Source organism: Perognathus longimembris, chromosome 6 (genome assembly GCF_023159225.1).
Source record: "Perognathus longimembris pacificus isolate PPM17 chromosome 6, ASM2315922v1, whole genome shotgun sequence".
Lineage (NCBI taxonomy): Eukaryota > Metazoa > Chordata > Mammalia > Rodentia > Heteromyidae > Perognathus > Perognathus longimembris.
The window spans coordinates 47,964,296-47,979,093 of record NC_063166.1 but is presented as its reverse complement, the minus strand read 5'-3'; the positions used below and the strand labels follow the sequence as shown (position 1 = coordinate 47,979,093).

Genomic DNA, 14,798 nt, shown 5'->3' with positions numbered 1-14,798 from the left:
TCAAGGGACAACAGAAACAGAAACTCATTGCCTACCAATCCCCAAGGCCTAGGAAATCTGCCCAAGGCAGATGTCTCAACTGTACCTGCCATCTGCTTGCGCCACAGATGAAGGCCTTGGACAGCAGCCCACCTGGGGTTTTCTATAATTCTAGGAAGACTTAAAATGCTGGGCAAACACACTGACAGGAGGAGATTCTGTTTCTACAGGGATAGCAGAGCCTTGGCTGTTGTGGCCAGATCCGTCTTATCACAAGATGGCACTTTCCTCACATTATTACAGTTATAGATGAATACTACAAATAAATAAGACAAGGAGACTGGATTGCTTAAAGAAAACCTGGAGCCTTTCATTACAGTTACCCCTGAGGAAATAAAACTTCCTTGAACTTCCAGGCTGTGGCTGCTCTTAGAGCTCCCAGATGAAGACCTAAGGTATGCTGTAAAGAAGGCAGCAGCAAGATGCTTTGAGGTGGCAGCACCTATTAGGAAGTCTCCAACAGAAGCTGAAGTCGGAGGTGGGTTGGGAAACATGGGCCCCCTGTGCCAGACACCATTAAACAAGTCAACAATAAATAATGGTGGGTGCTGGGGGGTGGGGGGGTGCTATGAAAAAACTACATAAAAGAATGACAACCAGGCGCCGATGGCTGTCACGCCTGTAATCCTAGCTACTCGGGCTGAGAGGTGAGGATCGTGGTTCAAAGCCAGCCCCAGGGAGGAAAGTCCATGAGACTCTTATTGCCAATAAACCACTAGGAAACCGGAAATGGAGCTGTGGACGCTAGAGCGCTAGCCTTGAGCGAAAAAGCTCAGGGACAGCGCCTAGGCCCTGAGTTCGAGCCCCATGACTGACTCTTCCCCCCCCCCCGCCCTCCCCCCCCGTCCCCCCCCCCCCCCCCGCCTCCCGTCCAAAAAAAGGGGGGACGGAACTGAGAGGACCTAGGGGAGATCATTTTAGAGTGAATGGTCTGAAGAGGGTGACAGTGGGGAAATTCTAGCCAGGGAGGGGCCTCAGGCAACGTCCGATGGCAAGATCCTATTTTCTGTCAGCCTCACTCAGAGGAAAGAAGACCGTGGTAAGCGGAAAAGCCGCCAGCCGCAACTGCAGGCCAAGCAGCTCTGGTGCGGGGGCGGGGCCAGCGCCGCCTCGCCCTGTTACGCATGCGTACTCGGGCCTGACGCCCCGCCCATCCGGTGACGCAACGTGGGCGTGGGCGGGGCTAAAGTCGTGGGATCCTCGGGGTCGTGGCCCGCGGGGTTAAGGCTGCGGTGACGCGGGACGGGACCGGGGAGTCTGGAAGCGCCCCGAGTGGCCGGGCCGCCCGCTGTCGAGGAGACAGCACCTGTTCCCCCGGGTGAAGCAGAGGGAACTGCGCTGGGTAAGCGGGACCGGAGGGGTCTGCCGGCCTGGGAGCCTCCTCACGCGCGAGCGCGGTGCGCTGTGAAGGCTGGGACCCCAGAGGAGAGCCGGGGTCCCCCGGGGTGCAGGCCCTCGTTCCCGCCCGGCACCTCGCGGTCCCTCCTGAAGAGGGCTGTCTGGGTCATCTGCACCCGCAGCCCCCTCTCCCGCTGCTCTTGGGTCCTGGTCTTTATTAGGCCTCCCTGCACGCGTGGAATCCGCGGACGGGGGTTCTGGTTCTGTGTGGGGAGAACCGGGCAGGACAGAAGGCGGGGGGGGGGGGCTTTGTGTCCCCGAGGAGCCTCCAGGCCTGCCGCTTCCATTCATTGCGATGGCATTTGCTGACCCGCCCCCCCCCCCCAGCTCGAAATCAGGCTAGGCCTGGCCCCTCCCCTTCTGTATCTCACAATCCTGTGAAAAAGCTCCGCCAACCCGCACAACCTGCTGTCCACGATGGGGAGGGTGGTACACTTCGATGGGATAGGAGTGACCAGAAAAAGAGCTTATCTGAGGGGTCCAGAAGGTTCCTCATGAGCTGACCGATGACCACCGGGTTTCAGGCTAAGGAAGGGAGGGACCCTAAGGTGGATCGAGCTGGATGCCATCATGGATTGGTTCTGGAGAAATCGCTTAACAACCAGAAGAGTGTGGAGGGATTATGGGACAGAGAAGGGAGAGTGGTTTTTATTTTAAGTGCACGTGGAGACCATAGGATGGTTTACAGGGATAGGAGGAAGTCCTAGATTGCTGGGTAGGACATGATGGGCACAGCCCCCTATCCTGGGTGTGTATCCACAGGAACCAATCGCCTGGAAGTGGCTGGGCCATTCTAGGATTATCTGTACCCAGACACACATCCTACATCATAGCAAGATACAGGGACAATAGCCACTGGTGGGATTATGTCAGATGTCTTAGAAGGAGGTTCCACAGGGGAGAGGTGGCTGGTGGATGTGATGATAAGGACTCCACCTTGGACCAGTGCACAGAACCAGGAATTGCAACGGGAAAGAATAGTGTTGTCTGGAGGGAGTTTCTAAACTGTTGGTATTAACATTCTGTGACAATGTATTTGTCCTGGAAATATCTGAAAAGCATAGATGTGCAAATCCAAAAACTGAAATGTTTACATCGTCACTAGTAGATGAGGTTCCTAGGAAGAAAGGGACTCCTCAAAATTCAACCCTTTAGATTCTTGTCCCCAAATACGGAATAAGAATTAGGTAAGGACACACAGGTAGGCAAGAAACAGATATTTATTCATCAAGCAAAGCAAAAATAACATGTGCCTCATACAAGGCATGGGCTGTTTAGCAGAGGTTGAAATGCTAGGGAAATGTATGGTGGGGGAGGATACTTCTTGCTACACCTGCTGTACCAGCGTTCTGATGTTATCAGTTAGGTCTGACGTCATAAAATTAAGTCTGAGATAATTAACAATTATGGGTCCTTGCAACAGGAACATCTGTGTTTTGTGACTTCTTAAAAAGAAGGGAGTGGAATGGGCCAGGCTGTTTTCTTGAAAGTATGCAAACTTAATCCCTAAAGAGTCCACACTTCAGTCCATGTCTGAAGCAAAGAAGGAAGTGGGGAGGAGATGTCAATCACTTTTATCGCTCAGTGATTGTTCAGAGAGGGAGTGTGAAGGAAATAATGTGTATATACTTTTCAGTCTGTTGGCTAAAGGTCATCTGCCTCTGGAACCTCATGTGTACAACCTGAGAGGTGCACAGGTGTTTGTGTAAGGAGGGCTTAGAAGTGCCTTCCCTCCCACCAAATCCTGTGAAACCACACAATGCATGTATGGTTTTTGGTGTTTTTTTGTTTTTTAGGGAGTGCTGTTAGTGTTGTTGGTAGTACTGTTTTGTTGTCCCTCCCCCCGCCCCAGAAGTCTTTTTACACCTACCAGGAGAATGAGTGATGGTTTGCTAATGTACACGAGTTCGTTCTTTCTTTTCTTCTTTCTTGTCAGTACTAAGGTTTGATCTTAGAGTCTTATGCTTCACATGAGCCACACTGCTAGCACTTCCGTTTTAGTCTTTTCTTCAGATAGGATCTTATGCCCACATCAATCCCCATCTTGAACTCCAGTCTTCCTACCTCTGGCTCCCACCTAGTTGGGATTACAGGTGTAAAACACCACAGCCAACTTGTTATTTTGAGATAGTATCTCACTAATTTTCATCCTGGCTTGCCCCCACGCTAGTCCTCCCATCTCATCTCCCAAGTGCTTTCTTTCTGGGCACGTTTTCAGCATATGTGGGAGTCACTGGAAATCATAGTTCTTTCTCATACTTTCATGAACGCCTGGAACAAACTGGGTAACAGATTAGGCAGCTACCAGGCCAAATCACATGGAGCATGTATTTCATAGAGCCATCCTGCCATCTTCAGCTCCTACAAAGCTAGTCCGGGGATGGGGCAGGCTCTTACTGCCACACTCACATTCTCCTCTGGCTCCTGCCTTCCTGACAAAAAGTAGCCCCTGGCTGGAGCCAGACCTCTGTTTTCCTCAATGTACACTGCTTCCTGTCTAGCCTCTTCCTATTCTCCATCTGGCTCACCTTTCCTTTCAGCCTCCCTCTTTGCTTGGTAAAGAACAGATTAAGATTATGTTGCTTTGCTTCCTCAGTGAGCTTCTCAGGTGATTCTAAGCAGAATATCCCACTGGATATGTGATTTGCCCCTTCTGTAGGTATCTTAGATTTGGACAAACCCCTTAACCCATGAAAGTGGCCTGTGGGCCTGACCATTCCTGGTTCTGTGCTTTCTCTATTTGGACTCTGTTCATTATCATCCCAAATTTGTTGTTGAGTAGTAATGTTAATGATTGTAGATACTGTAAATTCATGTGCATGTTATTTGGTTGTCTAAAGTAGAGTCTTGTGTTTATAGGGGAAGTGAGGTAATAAAGCACTTCATCTTGGAGACAAGTCCAGGACACTCATCGGTGATCCATCACCTACCAGCTATACAATCTCAGGCAAGTCCATCTACAGACACTTGGGGCTTCTGTGTGGTGCTTAGAAAATGAGGGCAATGTTGCAGACTGTGTGGATCCCTGGACATAGGAGATGATACATAAAGATTTTTTTTAAGTGGGAAGGTAAATTTAATAAATAGCCACTACTGGCCCAAACTTGATGGACTGTTTGTTAATCAGACCATGTCGAACAGGGTTTTTAGAATGAAATAGGGCTTTGTAAAAGTTGATTCCATAAAGAAAGTTTAATAAAACACCTTCACAATTACATGACATTAATGCTGCTTTTGTGTCCTTTTCTATTCAGAACCACGTCAGAACTTTATAAATACAAGTAAGTCAATATTTAATGATAATAAACAGATATTATGGTTTGGATCATAGTAACCTAACAAAGGGAAGCCTACAGGAGAAGCAGTTATAGGACAAGAACTGACCGCTCTGGGTGGGATTACCTCTGGATCTCACCCAGCTCCCACAGGAAGATAATCCCCCAGGTGCCTGCCTCACCCCTGTCATTTCCCACAAGGAACAGTCCCATTTCTGAATAACCTGCTGGTTAATGTGCTTCCTGCCAAACAGCTCATTCCCTGTAGCCTGCACTTGTCCATTGATGCTTCCATCTTCCTCTTATTGCCTGTTCTGCCTCAATAAATAGCTTACTCATCAGATGACCTCCCTTGGTGGCAAGGGTTGCTAAAAGCTGCTAACCTCTGGCCTCATGTTGGGTGTTGGACATTGTGGGATAGGTGAACTAATCTTGGCTCCCAAAGAGGCAGTATCTGACTGAGGAGGAGATAGCCTCACATGAACAACCCCATGTAAAATTTATCAGTGAAGCAGAAGTGTGTGGAGCACCATGGAGCCCAAAGAAGGGGCCTGTAGAGGCAGAGCTTCAGTAAATATCCTGGAAGAATTGGAAGGGTATGGAGAAAGAACCAAAAAAGCATTATACTTTAAAACAACAACAACAAAACATAACATTTAAGGCAGGAAGAATTACAGTAAGGCATGCCCTGCCATCTTTTTAAGGGTAAGGCATTATAAAAGCTGGATGTGTGTCACATTCCTATAATCCCAGCTTCACAAAGATGTAGGTCCAAGGCTAGCTGAGGCAGAAAGTACGGAAAAAATAAACTAAAAGCAAGGACTGGGGATATAGCTCAAGTAGTAGAATACTTGCCTAGCATCTTGAGACTCTGAGTTCAATCCTCAATAGCGCTGAAAAGAGAGAGAGCGAGATGAAGAGTAGAAAGAAGAGTGATGAGATGTTTAAGAGTAAGTTTGGTTCAATGGACAGGCCCAGTCCTCAGCATCTTCCCCAACCTGAAGGAGGGGAGGGGACAGAAGGGGAGAGGACAGGGAGGCAACAGCAGCACAAGAAGGAAGATGGGGGAAGGGAGCCAGGGACATAGATATGCTGTTCAAAGGCATGCCCCTAGTGACCTACTTCCTCCAACTAAGCCCCACTTTCTAATATTCCATTCAGCTGTGAATTTATCAATGGCTTCATACATCAGTGGGCTTAGCACCCTTATGATCCAATCATCTCTTGATAGCACCACCACTCTGAGGGCCTTCAACACATGAGCCTTTCTGGACATTTTATATCCAACTAATACCTGTACACTACATAAAATTTATCATCTAAGCCATTTTTACTGGTACCATTCTGTGGAATGGAATACTTACACATTGCATGCAAACATCACCACCATCATCCATCCATCTCTCCAAACTGAAATTCTATATCCAGTAGCTCCCCATTCTCTTCTCCCCACATCCACTAGCCCATTATTCCACTGTATGTCTATGAATTTGTGGTGTACCATGGAGTCCAAGGAAGGGAACTGTATGAGTGGAGTAGTACATTACTTACTTGGCTTTTGTGGCTGGCTTATTTCACTTAGTAGAATGTCTTCAAAGTTTATTCATATTACAACATCAAAATTTCCTATCTGTCTGTCTGTCTATCTAGTCTATTTAATATTTTATGGTGTTGAAGATTTAACTCAGAACTTATGCTTACTAAGCTTGACTATACTATTGAGCTATAGTCTCAGCCTCCTTCCTTTTCAAGGCTGAATCATATTCCTTTTAATATCTATATCTATATATATATCTATAACTATATCTAGATGTATCATTTATCAGCTGACATTTGGTTTGCTTTAACCTTTTGGCTTTTGTGAGGGGGTACGCAAATGTATCTTTGTGATCCTGATTTCATTTCTTTTGGGTATATACTCAAGTGGTATTGCTGGGTTGCATAGTAATTCTGTTTTTTTATTTTTGGAGGAAACTTCATACTGTTTTTTGTAGCAGCTATACCATTTTACATTTCCACCAGCAGTTTCTCCACATCCTCACCAATACTTGTTATTTTATGGATTTTTTGTTGTTGTTGTTGTTTGTAGTGTCTATAATAATAGATATAAGGTGGTAGTGTCTAATTGCAAATTTGTATTTCTCTAATTATCAGCTGTATTCAACTTTTTTCATGTTGTTGACCATCTGTCAATTTTGAGAAATATGTTCACTCTTCAAAAAAAATTCAGATTACTTTTTGTGGCTGAGTTTTAGGAATTCTTTAATATATTCTGATGATTTGTTATCAAGTTTGATGTGGTTTACAAATATTTTTCTTCAATTTCAGAAGTTGCTCTTTTATTTTCTTGATCGTTTTCCTTTTCTGCAGAAGCTTTTTAGTTCTACTAGTTCATCTTTGGTTTTTTTTTTTTTTTTTTTTTGTTCATTTGATTGGATGTTTTTGGGGTTTTTTGTTTTGCCATTCCTGGGGTTTGGACCCAGGGCCTGAGCACTGTCCCTGGCTTCTTTTTGCTCAAGGCTAGTACTCTACCTCTTGAGCCACAGCACCACTTCTGGATTTTTTCTGTTTATGTGGTGCTGAAGAATTGAACCTTGGGCTTCATGCATGTTAGGCAAGCACTCTACCACTAAGCCACATTCCCAGCCCCTCCTCTTGTTGTGTGTGCTGGCTTTCTCTGATTTTTGAAGGACAGGTCTGCTAAATATAGAACTGTCTGCTGACAGGAGGATTTTATGTTATCATTGTCTTCTTGTTGTTGTTTCTTTCTGGCTTTGGCTTTGACTTTGGTTTGAGCCAGGGTATCCTATGTGTCCCAAATTGGCTTAGAAATCTCAGTTCTCCTGCCTCACTCTCCCAAGTGCTGCCAGCCTGACAAGATTTTCTTCCAATAATTTGAATATATGATTCAACTGCCTTCCAGACTCCAAAGTTTCTGCTGAGAAATTGGCTGATGATCTTGATTCTTTGTATATAATGAGTCGCTTTTCTCTAACTGCTTTCAGAATGTTGCCCTTGTCTTTCGGCTCTCCAGTTGTGGATCTCTGGGCTTATGTATAGAGTTCGCTGAGTTTTTTAGATGGTATTTCATGTATTTTCTCAAACTTGGGAAATATCAGCTACTTTTTCTTCAAATAATCTCATGCCCTGTTCTCTTTCTTCCTCTTGAACTCTGCTTAAGTGTATATTGGTCAGTGACATCTCAGAAGTCCCTTAGGCTCTATTTATCTCATTCTTTTTTCAGTAACTTCAGATGTTCTGTGTTCAGATTTGCTGATGGTTCTACCTATTCAAATATGCTATCTAATCCTTCTAGTCAAGTTTTCATTTCACTTTTTCACTTTATTTTCAGCTCTACAATTTATATTTTATTCCTTCTTACAATTTCTCTTTGTTGATATAACTGTTTCTCGTGTGTGTGTGTAATTAATATTGCTCATGTGCATGTGTGAATGCGTGTGTGTGTGTGTGTGTGTGTGTGTGTGTGTTTGCTGGTACTGGGGCTTGAACTCAGCCCTTTGGGCCCTTCTTTTTGCTCAAGGATGGCACTTGAGCTACAACTCCATTTCTGTCATTTTGTGGTTAATTGGAGATATGAGTCCCGTGGACTTTTCCTGTCCTAGCTGGCTTCAAACCTCAATCATCAGATCTCAGCCTCCTGAGTAGCTAAGATTATGAGAGTGAGCCACCAGTTATACACACACACACACACACACACGTATGAAATAGAAATATGTATATTCATAATTTCTTTCAATTCTTTGACTTTTCTTTTAACTCTTCAACATGCCTAAATGCTTGTTCTAAACTTGTGTATCTTCAGGGATATATTCTGCCATTCTTCTACCTTTTGATAAGTATTATGTTTCTGTTTCTTTATAGGCTTTGTGATTCTTTTTTAATTAAAAATTAGGCAGTTAAAGAAAATAGCCACAACAGGGTACTGGTGGCTTACGCCTATAATCCTAGCTACTCAGGAGGCTGAGATCTGAGGATTGCAGTTTGAAGCCAGCCAGGAAAAGTCCATGAGACTCTTATCTCCAATTAACCACTAGAAAACTGGAAGTAGAGCTGTGGCTCAAAGTGGTAGAGCTCTAGCCTTGAGCACAAAATCTCAGGGACAGATCCAGATCCAGGCCCTGAGTTCAAGGCCCATAACCTCCCCGCCCCCACCCCAAAAAAAAGCCACTTCTCCAATTGTTGGCAGATGAATCAATACAATCTTCACTGATTCTCAGGAGTGTCTGAGCCTTGAGATCAGCCAAGTGAAAGTTGTGTCTCAGGTTCTTCTACCATGCATCTTCCCTGGACCTGTGTATAATCCTCACAACCACAACAGCTTTTAAATGCCTTTTACTTTGCCAAGGATTCTCCTTCCAATTCTTCTTTGGGCCTTAGCTATTCTTTTGTGTTTCCTCACCTGTAATTCTTGCCATCAGTATGTGCTGATCTGTAGTCTACCAGTGCCACCACAGCCCTCTGCCATTTTTCTGTCTGAGCTCTTAGCTCCAAGTCAAGCAAAACAGAGCCTGTCCATTAAGCAGCCCAAGACAGTCTGGGGCCAGGGGTGGTGGGGAGGGGGAGGGGGCGGGGCGGGGCAGGAAGAAGACTAAAAAACTGTTTTGCTCTCTCTAGGGAAGAGACTGGAAAGAGGGTTGCTGCTTCTGCCAGACAGCACCACACTGTGGAAGAGCAGACAAAATTGTAAAACACTACATAACCATCTGCATTGGCTTTTCCTTCACTGGACAGTCTTTGGATCTAAAGATCTTTAATCTTTTGGGGGAAGCTCCTATAACATTTTTAGCCAGTCTTTGCTTGTTCTTAACATTTCCATGGAAGCCTCGTGCTTCCTACTCCACCATCTTGCAATGTTGTATCTCCATGAAAAGATTCGGCAGACTGAAAGAGTTGAACAGTGTAAAAAATATTTAAGGCCACAGAACTGTATTATAAAATTGTTAAAATGGTAAATTTTATGTTATGTGTATTTCACCACTATGTCAAATACATAGAGTTCAAGTTCAAAAGAAAAAAAAGAATTCTAAACAGGAACTTTTGTGCATGCCTGGTGGTAACATGGGAGATGAAGAAGCATCCTTCTCCATTGCAGATAAGAGTTTGTGCATCATGCTAGATGGCACTAGTATAAGACAAGCTGCATCTGTGCCTTTGAGGGGCTTGTAAGGGAGGAGCTGGGAGCTGGGGAGGAGTCCTGCTTGTCCTTCAGGAGTGCCTTTCTACAGCCTGCATGTGGCAGACGCTGAGAAGGGTTGATTTGTACTGTCTCCTTCCCCAGCTCAGCTAGGGGCATACAGAAGCAGTGGTTGTGTGACCTGAGCTCTAGGGTCCTGTGGACATCCATGTGTGACCACAGGGAGGGTGGCCTAAGGAAGGCCTGCTCAACCCTCTCTTCTAAGAGCTCGTCCATTCTATTTCTGCTCCCTGCCCCTGCCTCTGAGTTGGAAATCATCTGGCTTCAGCTTGCTTCCCTGCACTGCCACTCTCCCCAAGCAGCACAGCCACAATTCTCCTATGCCTCCTCTGTGCCTCTGCATTCAGTCTGTGCGTGTTGAGCATACTGAATCCCCACAGCACTGGGAGGCAGCTTTTCCATGAGCTGTCCTACCTTGCAGGTGAGAAGACCAGCTGCCCCCCACCTTACCCAGGAGCTAGCTCACCCACTGCACATGCTGCTTATAGGGGGCACATGTCCTGCTCCCAGACTACACCTCTAAACCTCATACTCCTCGGATTGGAAGCTCCACTCCTCACTATTGACAGAGAGCAGAATAGACAGACTGTAGACATTCATCAAGAGTAGGACAGTTCTGAGAATCAGGCCTCTCACCTCGCCTTCCATGGAAGACCAGGAGCTGGTAATAATCTTTTCATTTCAGAGTATACTAAATCAAGATTAATGGTGCCAGATTAACCTCTTTTTCAGACAGGGTCTCACTGTAGTCTAGGCTGCCCTTGAACTAGTGATCCTCCTGTCCCTATATACACACCCATTTGTGGGATTACCAAAGTATACCACCACATTCACTTATCAAATAAAATTTATTTTGCTCCCTGGGTTGAATGTTTAGATTCTGTTTACATGGGACTCTTGATACCGGCAGCAGTGTGTCCCAAAGTCATGGAGAAGCCCCTACAGAGGCCATACCAGTCTTGTGCTGCAGGGCATGGGACCTTGCACAGCTTATACAGTGTCTATAACCCTCAGTTCTAGTGAGCTAGACCTTCCAGAATCATCCTGAGGATCAAAGGAAACCTCTGACTCCCTCGGGGAAATGCAGACCAGTTCCTGGTTCCTGGACCAGTTCCTCTGGACCTGGACACTTCTAATACACACTGAAGCCTTGCAGCCTGATAATGTGCTTTCCCTGTCTCTCTTCCCTTTTAGCCAGCAGCTGCAGCGCAGTCCTTGACAGACTAAGAAATGAGAAAAATATCAAACCATGGGACTCTGCGGGTGACGAAGGTGGCATATCCACTGGGACTGTGTGTGGGCCTGTTCATCTATGTCGCCTACATCAGGTGGCACAGGGCCTCTGCTGCCCAAGCCTTTTTCACCATTGCGGCGGCAGCCTCAGGGGCACGGTGGGGCCAGCAGGCCCACAGCTCCTCCATTTCAGCTGCACAGAATCACGAGGTCTTCTACGGGATCATGTTTGATGCTGGAAGCACTGGCACCCGCATACATGTCTTCCAGTTTGCCCGGCCACCTGGAGGTACTGTGGCCTGACCATGAGCTTCTTTGGTCCCAGACATTGGGTCTGTCTTTTCCCTCTCTCATGCAGGGGTCTTAGGATCTCTTCACTTCAAAAACCTGTGTGGGCTGGCTTAGGCTCATCTTGTTATTAGAGTGTTTTCCTAACAAATTTTTTTTAATAAGAAAAAATTGCAGGTTTGGGAGGCATGGCTCAAGAAAAATTCCAAATCTGTGGAGTCCTATAATATAGTCACCCCAGAAACAAGCAAGTAATTTTGATTTTTTTTAAAAAATCAGTCTTGGGGCTTGAACTCAGGGCACAGTCTTTGAGCTTTTTTGCTCAAGGCTAGTGCTCTTCCACTTAAGCCACCCTCTGCTTCTGGCTTCTTGATGGTTAATTGGAGATAAGAGTCTCATGGACTTTCCTGCCTGGGCAGCTTCAAACCATGATCCTCAGATCTTAACCTCCAGAGTAGCTAGGATTATAGGAATGAGCCACCAGATCCTGGCAATATATTTGCAATTTGGAATTATTCATACTGTATGAATCAGCTAGAATTACCTTTTAAAATTTAAAACCTTAAATGGATGCAACTCTTTGGAAGTTTAATAAAACTGGGGTTTTTTTCTTTTGTATTTATGATAACAATGATTTGGTGTGTGTGAGAGAGAGAAAAAGGGAGGGAAGGAGGGAGGGAGGGAGGGAGGGAGAGAGAGAGAGAGAGAGAGAGAGAGAGAGAGAGAGAGAGAGAGAGACTAGAGATCAGAGCCAGAGGTCACCACACCCAGCCCAAAGTTGATTTTTTAGATAAATCAAAATCTGGCCCAAACATTAGGTATCATACTTGGCTTAATTAGCTGAACTAAAAGAGTCAGAATTTTGAGAGAAACATGCTAAGGGCACCAGTTGCCCTGGGATTAATCTATGTAGTCAGACATCTGCCCTTAAAATGTCTAGCTTATCTCCACTGTGTATATTCATACCTCATGTATATATTACAGTTGTGCCTTAAAAAATATTTTCCCCTTAGAAACTCCCACCTTGACCCATGAAACCTTCAAAGCACTGAAGCCCGGTCTTTCTGCTTATGCTGATGACGTTGAAAAGGTAAGCACACTTTTGTGTCCTCTGATGGTGTAATTTGTAAATATCAGCTCTTTTCCTTTGACTTCAGGGGGCCATCTCAAGAGAAGGAATCTTTTCTAGTGTTCCCTGGGCCCCGCCATGCCCCTCAGGACGGCGGGGGGGGGGGGGGGGGTTGAGTGTGCAGGTATGCTTCAGGCATCCCAGACATGCCTGCTAGCTTGCCAGCCCAGCACAGAGTCCTGAAGTCCTGGTGCAGTTCAGAAGCCCAGATTCTGCAAATGTACAAAAAGCATTGTTTAGAAGTTTAATTAAAAGTTTTATACTATCATGAGTTTTCTATACTACTTTTTTGGCATTAGGGATTTAACTCAAGGCCTCTTGAGAAAGTAAATGCCCTACCATTTGGCTACACTCTCATCCATATAATACATCTTTAGTTTTAATTTTTGATCGTCATTCTTTTTATTGAAGATAGTAAACATTTACTGAGACAAAATTTAAAGTCTCAAACTGCTGTGCTAGCCCTGGAGGTGTAGTTCGGTGGTAGAGTATTTGCCTTGCTTCCAGAGACCCAGCATTGGTTTTACTGTATGTGTGTGTGTCCACAAAACCAAATAAATACAAAAGAGATTTCATTAAACTGTCAATGATTTGATACATTTGTGGTGTATTTACTTCTTCTGCAGCTTGTAATACTTACCACTGCACTAATACAGGGCACCTGTTTTTCTCCCAAGGTGCCATCAACATTGGCTGCTTATAGAGCTCTGAATTCCCTAAGGGTTCTAGGGGCCTTTCTATGTTCTCTCCTGGTTCCTGTGTCCATATACGTGCCAGTACCATTTGAGTCACTGTCTCCTGTTGATTTAAAAAATTGTGCTTCTTATAAGCCCCAAAGGGCCACTCACATTCTAAGCAAGTGAGCTATACCTCTAAGCCACATCCTTAGCCCAGGTCCAACATTAAGTCATGAGTCAGTCCATACTTACTGCCCACAGAAGTGTCCTGGCTTTAGGCAATGTTATGAAAGTTTTGCTTTTCTCTAGCTTGAGTATTAAAAAAGAAAGAAATCAGTGGTACAAAAGTGGCCCATGACTCACTCCTGTAATCCTAGCTACTTAAGAAGCTGAGCTTTAAGGATCTCATTTGAAACCAGCCCAGGTAGAAAAGTCCCCTAGGCTCTATCACCAATTAACTGGCAAAAATGCCAGATTGGAGGAATGGCTCAAATGTTAGAACACCAGCCATGAGCAATAAGCTAAGCAAGAGCAAGAGGCCCTAAGTTCAAGCCCTAGGATGGGCAAAAAATAGAAGAGTAGCCATAAGGGTTGGAAGAATGGCTCAAGTGGTAGAGTGCCTGCCTGGCAAGAGCAAGGTCCTGAGTTCACACCCTACTACCAGAAAAAAAAAGTAGGTGTAGAGTAAACCTAATTAAACTAGATATCTTTAGAATGGACTGAAGATTTTTGAAATCAGAAGGTTGCCCAGTAAAGGATAATGACAGGATAGACATTGCTATTCCTCAGAAGGCTCAGAAATTACTGTAAAGGGCAGGCTCAACTTCATAACTTCTTTTTTTGTTGTTATTTTATTTTATTTTTTTCAAATTTTTATTATCAAACTGATGTACAGAAAGGTAGCTTCATAACTTCTGATCTGCCCTTATTCTGCTACAATCCACATTAAGGTCCTTTCTCCATGTTCTTCTGATCCCTGTGTCTCCACATGCTGGCAGTACCATTTGAATCCCTGTCTCCTGCTGACTGAAAATTAGGAAAATACTATGCTCGCAATAAATCCAAAAGGGCCAAGGTAACTGTGACTTGGTGAGCTTTGTTTTTACTATATCCACAGAGCACACAGGGGATCCAGGAGCTGCTGGATGTTGCTAAGCAAGACATCCCATTTGACTACTGGAAGGCCACCCCTTTGGTCCTCAAGGCCACAGCTGGTTTGCGCCTGTTACCAGGAGAAAAGGCTCAGAAGTTACTACAAAAGGTGAACTTGGCCATATCCTCCTCTGAGAGTGGCTAATGGTAGCTAAAAACACTACTTCTGCCAGGGGGAGGGCCATGGGGGCTAGGAGGAGGGAGGTGGACAAATGGGAAGAGGAATGATGGGTGAATACAACCATAATAGTCAATGCATATATGTGAAAATGGAACTAGGAATCTTGAGGAGCTAAGTAGGGTTGGAATAAATGGGGAGGAGAATGATAGGAGTGACTGGGATCAAGATGCATTTGTACACATATGTAGACATGTTAAACTAAAACCCCTTT

General features: G+C 45.0%; 1 protein-coding gene and 1 long non-coding RNA gene across 7 annotated transcripts in view; both read left to right on the top strand.

Annotated features, from left to right (window-relative positions):
- The first annotated feature begins 1,233 nt into the window (after positions 1 to 1,233).
- The window catches only part of Entpd6 (ectonucleoside triphosphate diphosphohydrolase 6), a 26,886-nt gene continuing 13,321 nt past the window's right edge, over positions 1,234 to 14,798 (top strand). For 2 of the 6 annotated variants that reach the window (XM_048348684.1, XM_048348689.1), the window contains exons 1-6: positions 1,234 to 1,381; positions 4,297 to 4,384; positions 4,692 to 4,718; positions 11,122 to 11,449; positions 12,462 to 12,538; positions 14,372 to 14,515. In XM_048348684.1, coding sequence (XP_048204641.1) covers positions 11,158 to 11,449; positions 12,462 to 12,538; positions 14,372 to 14,515 — 513 coding nt within the window. In that variant the 5' untranslated portion in view covers positions 1,234 to 1,381; positions 4,297 to 4,384; positions 4,692 to 4,718; positions 11,122 to 11,157. Of the gene's footprint in view, positions 1,382 to 4,296; positions 4,385 to 4,691; positions 4,719 to 10,302; positions 11,450 to 12,461; positions 12,539 to 14,371; positions 14,516 to 14,798 lie in introns of those variants that run through there. The other 4 variants (XM_048348685.1, XM_048348688.1, XM_048348687.1 and 1 more) reach the window with 4 other exon arrangements.
- The window catches only part of LOC125353181, a 21,265-nt gene continuing 14,631 nt past the window's right edge, over positions 8,165 to 14,798 (top strand). The window contains exons 1-2 of the long non-coding RNA XR_007211285.1: positions 8,165 to 8,190; positions 9,364 to 9,366. This is a non-coding gene — a long non-coding RNA (uncharacterized LOC125353181). The remainder of the gene's footprint in view (positions 8,191 to 9,363; positions 9,367 to 14,798) is intronic.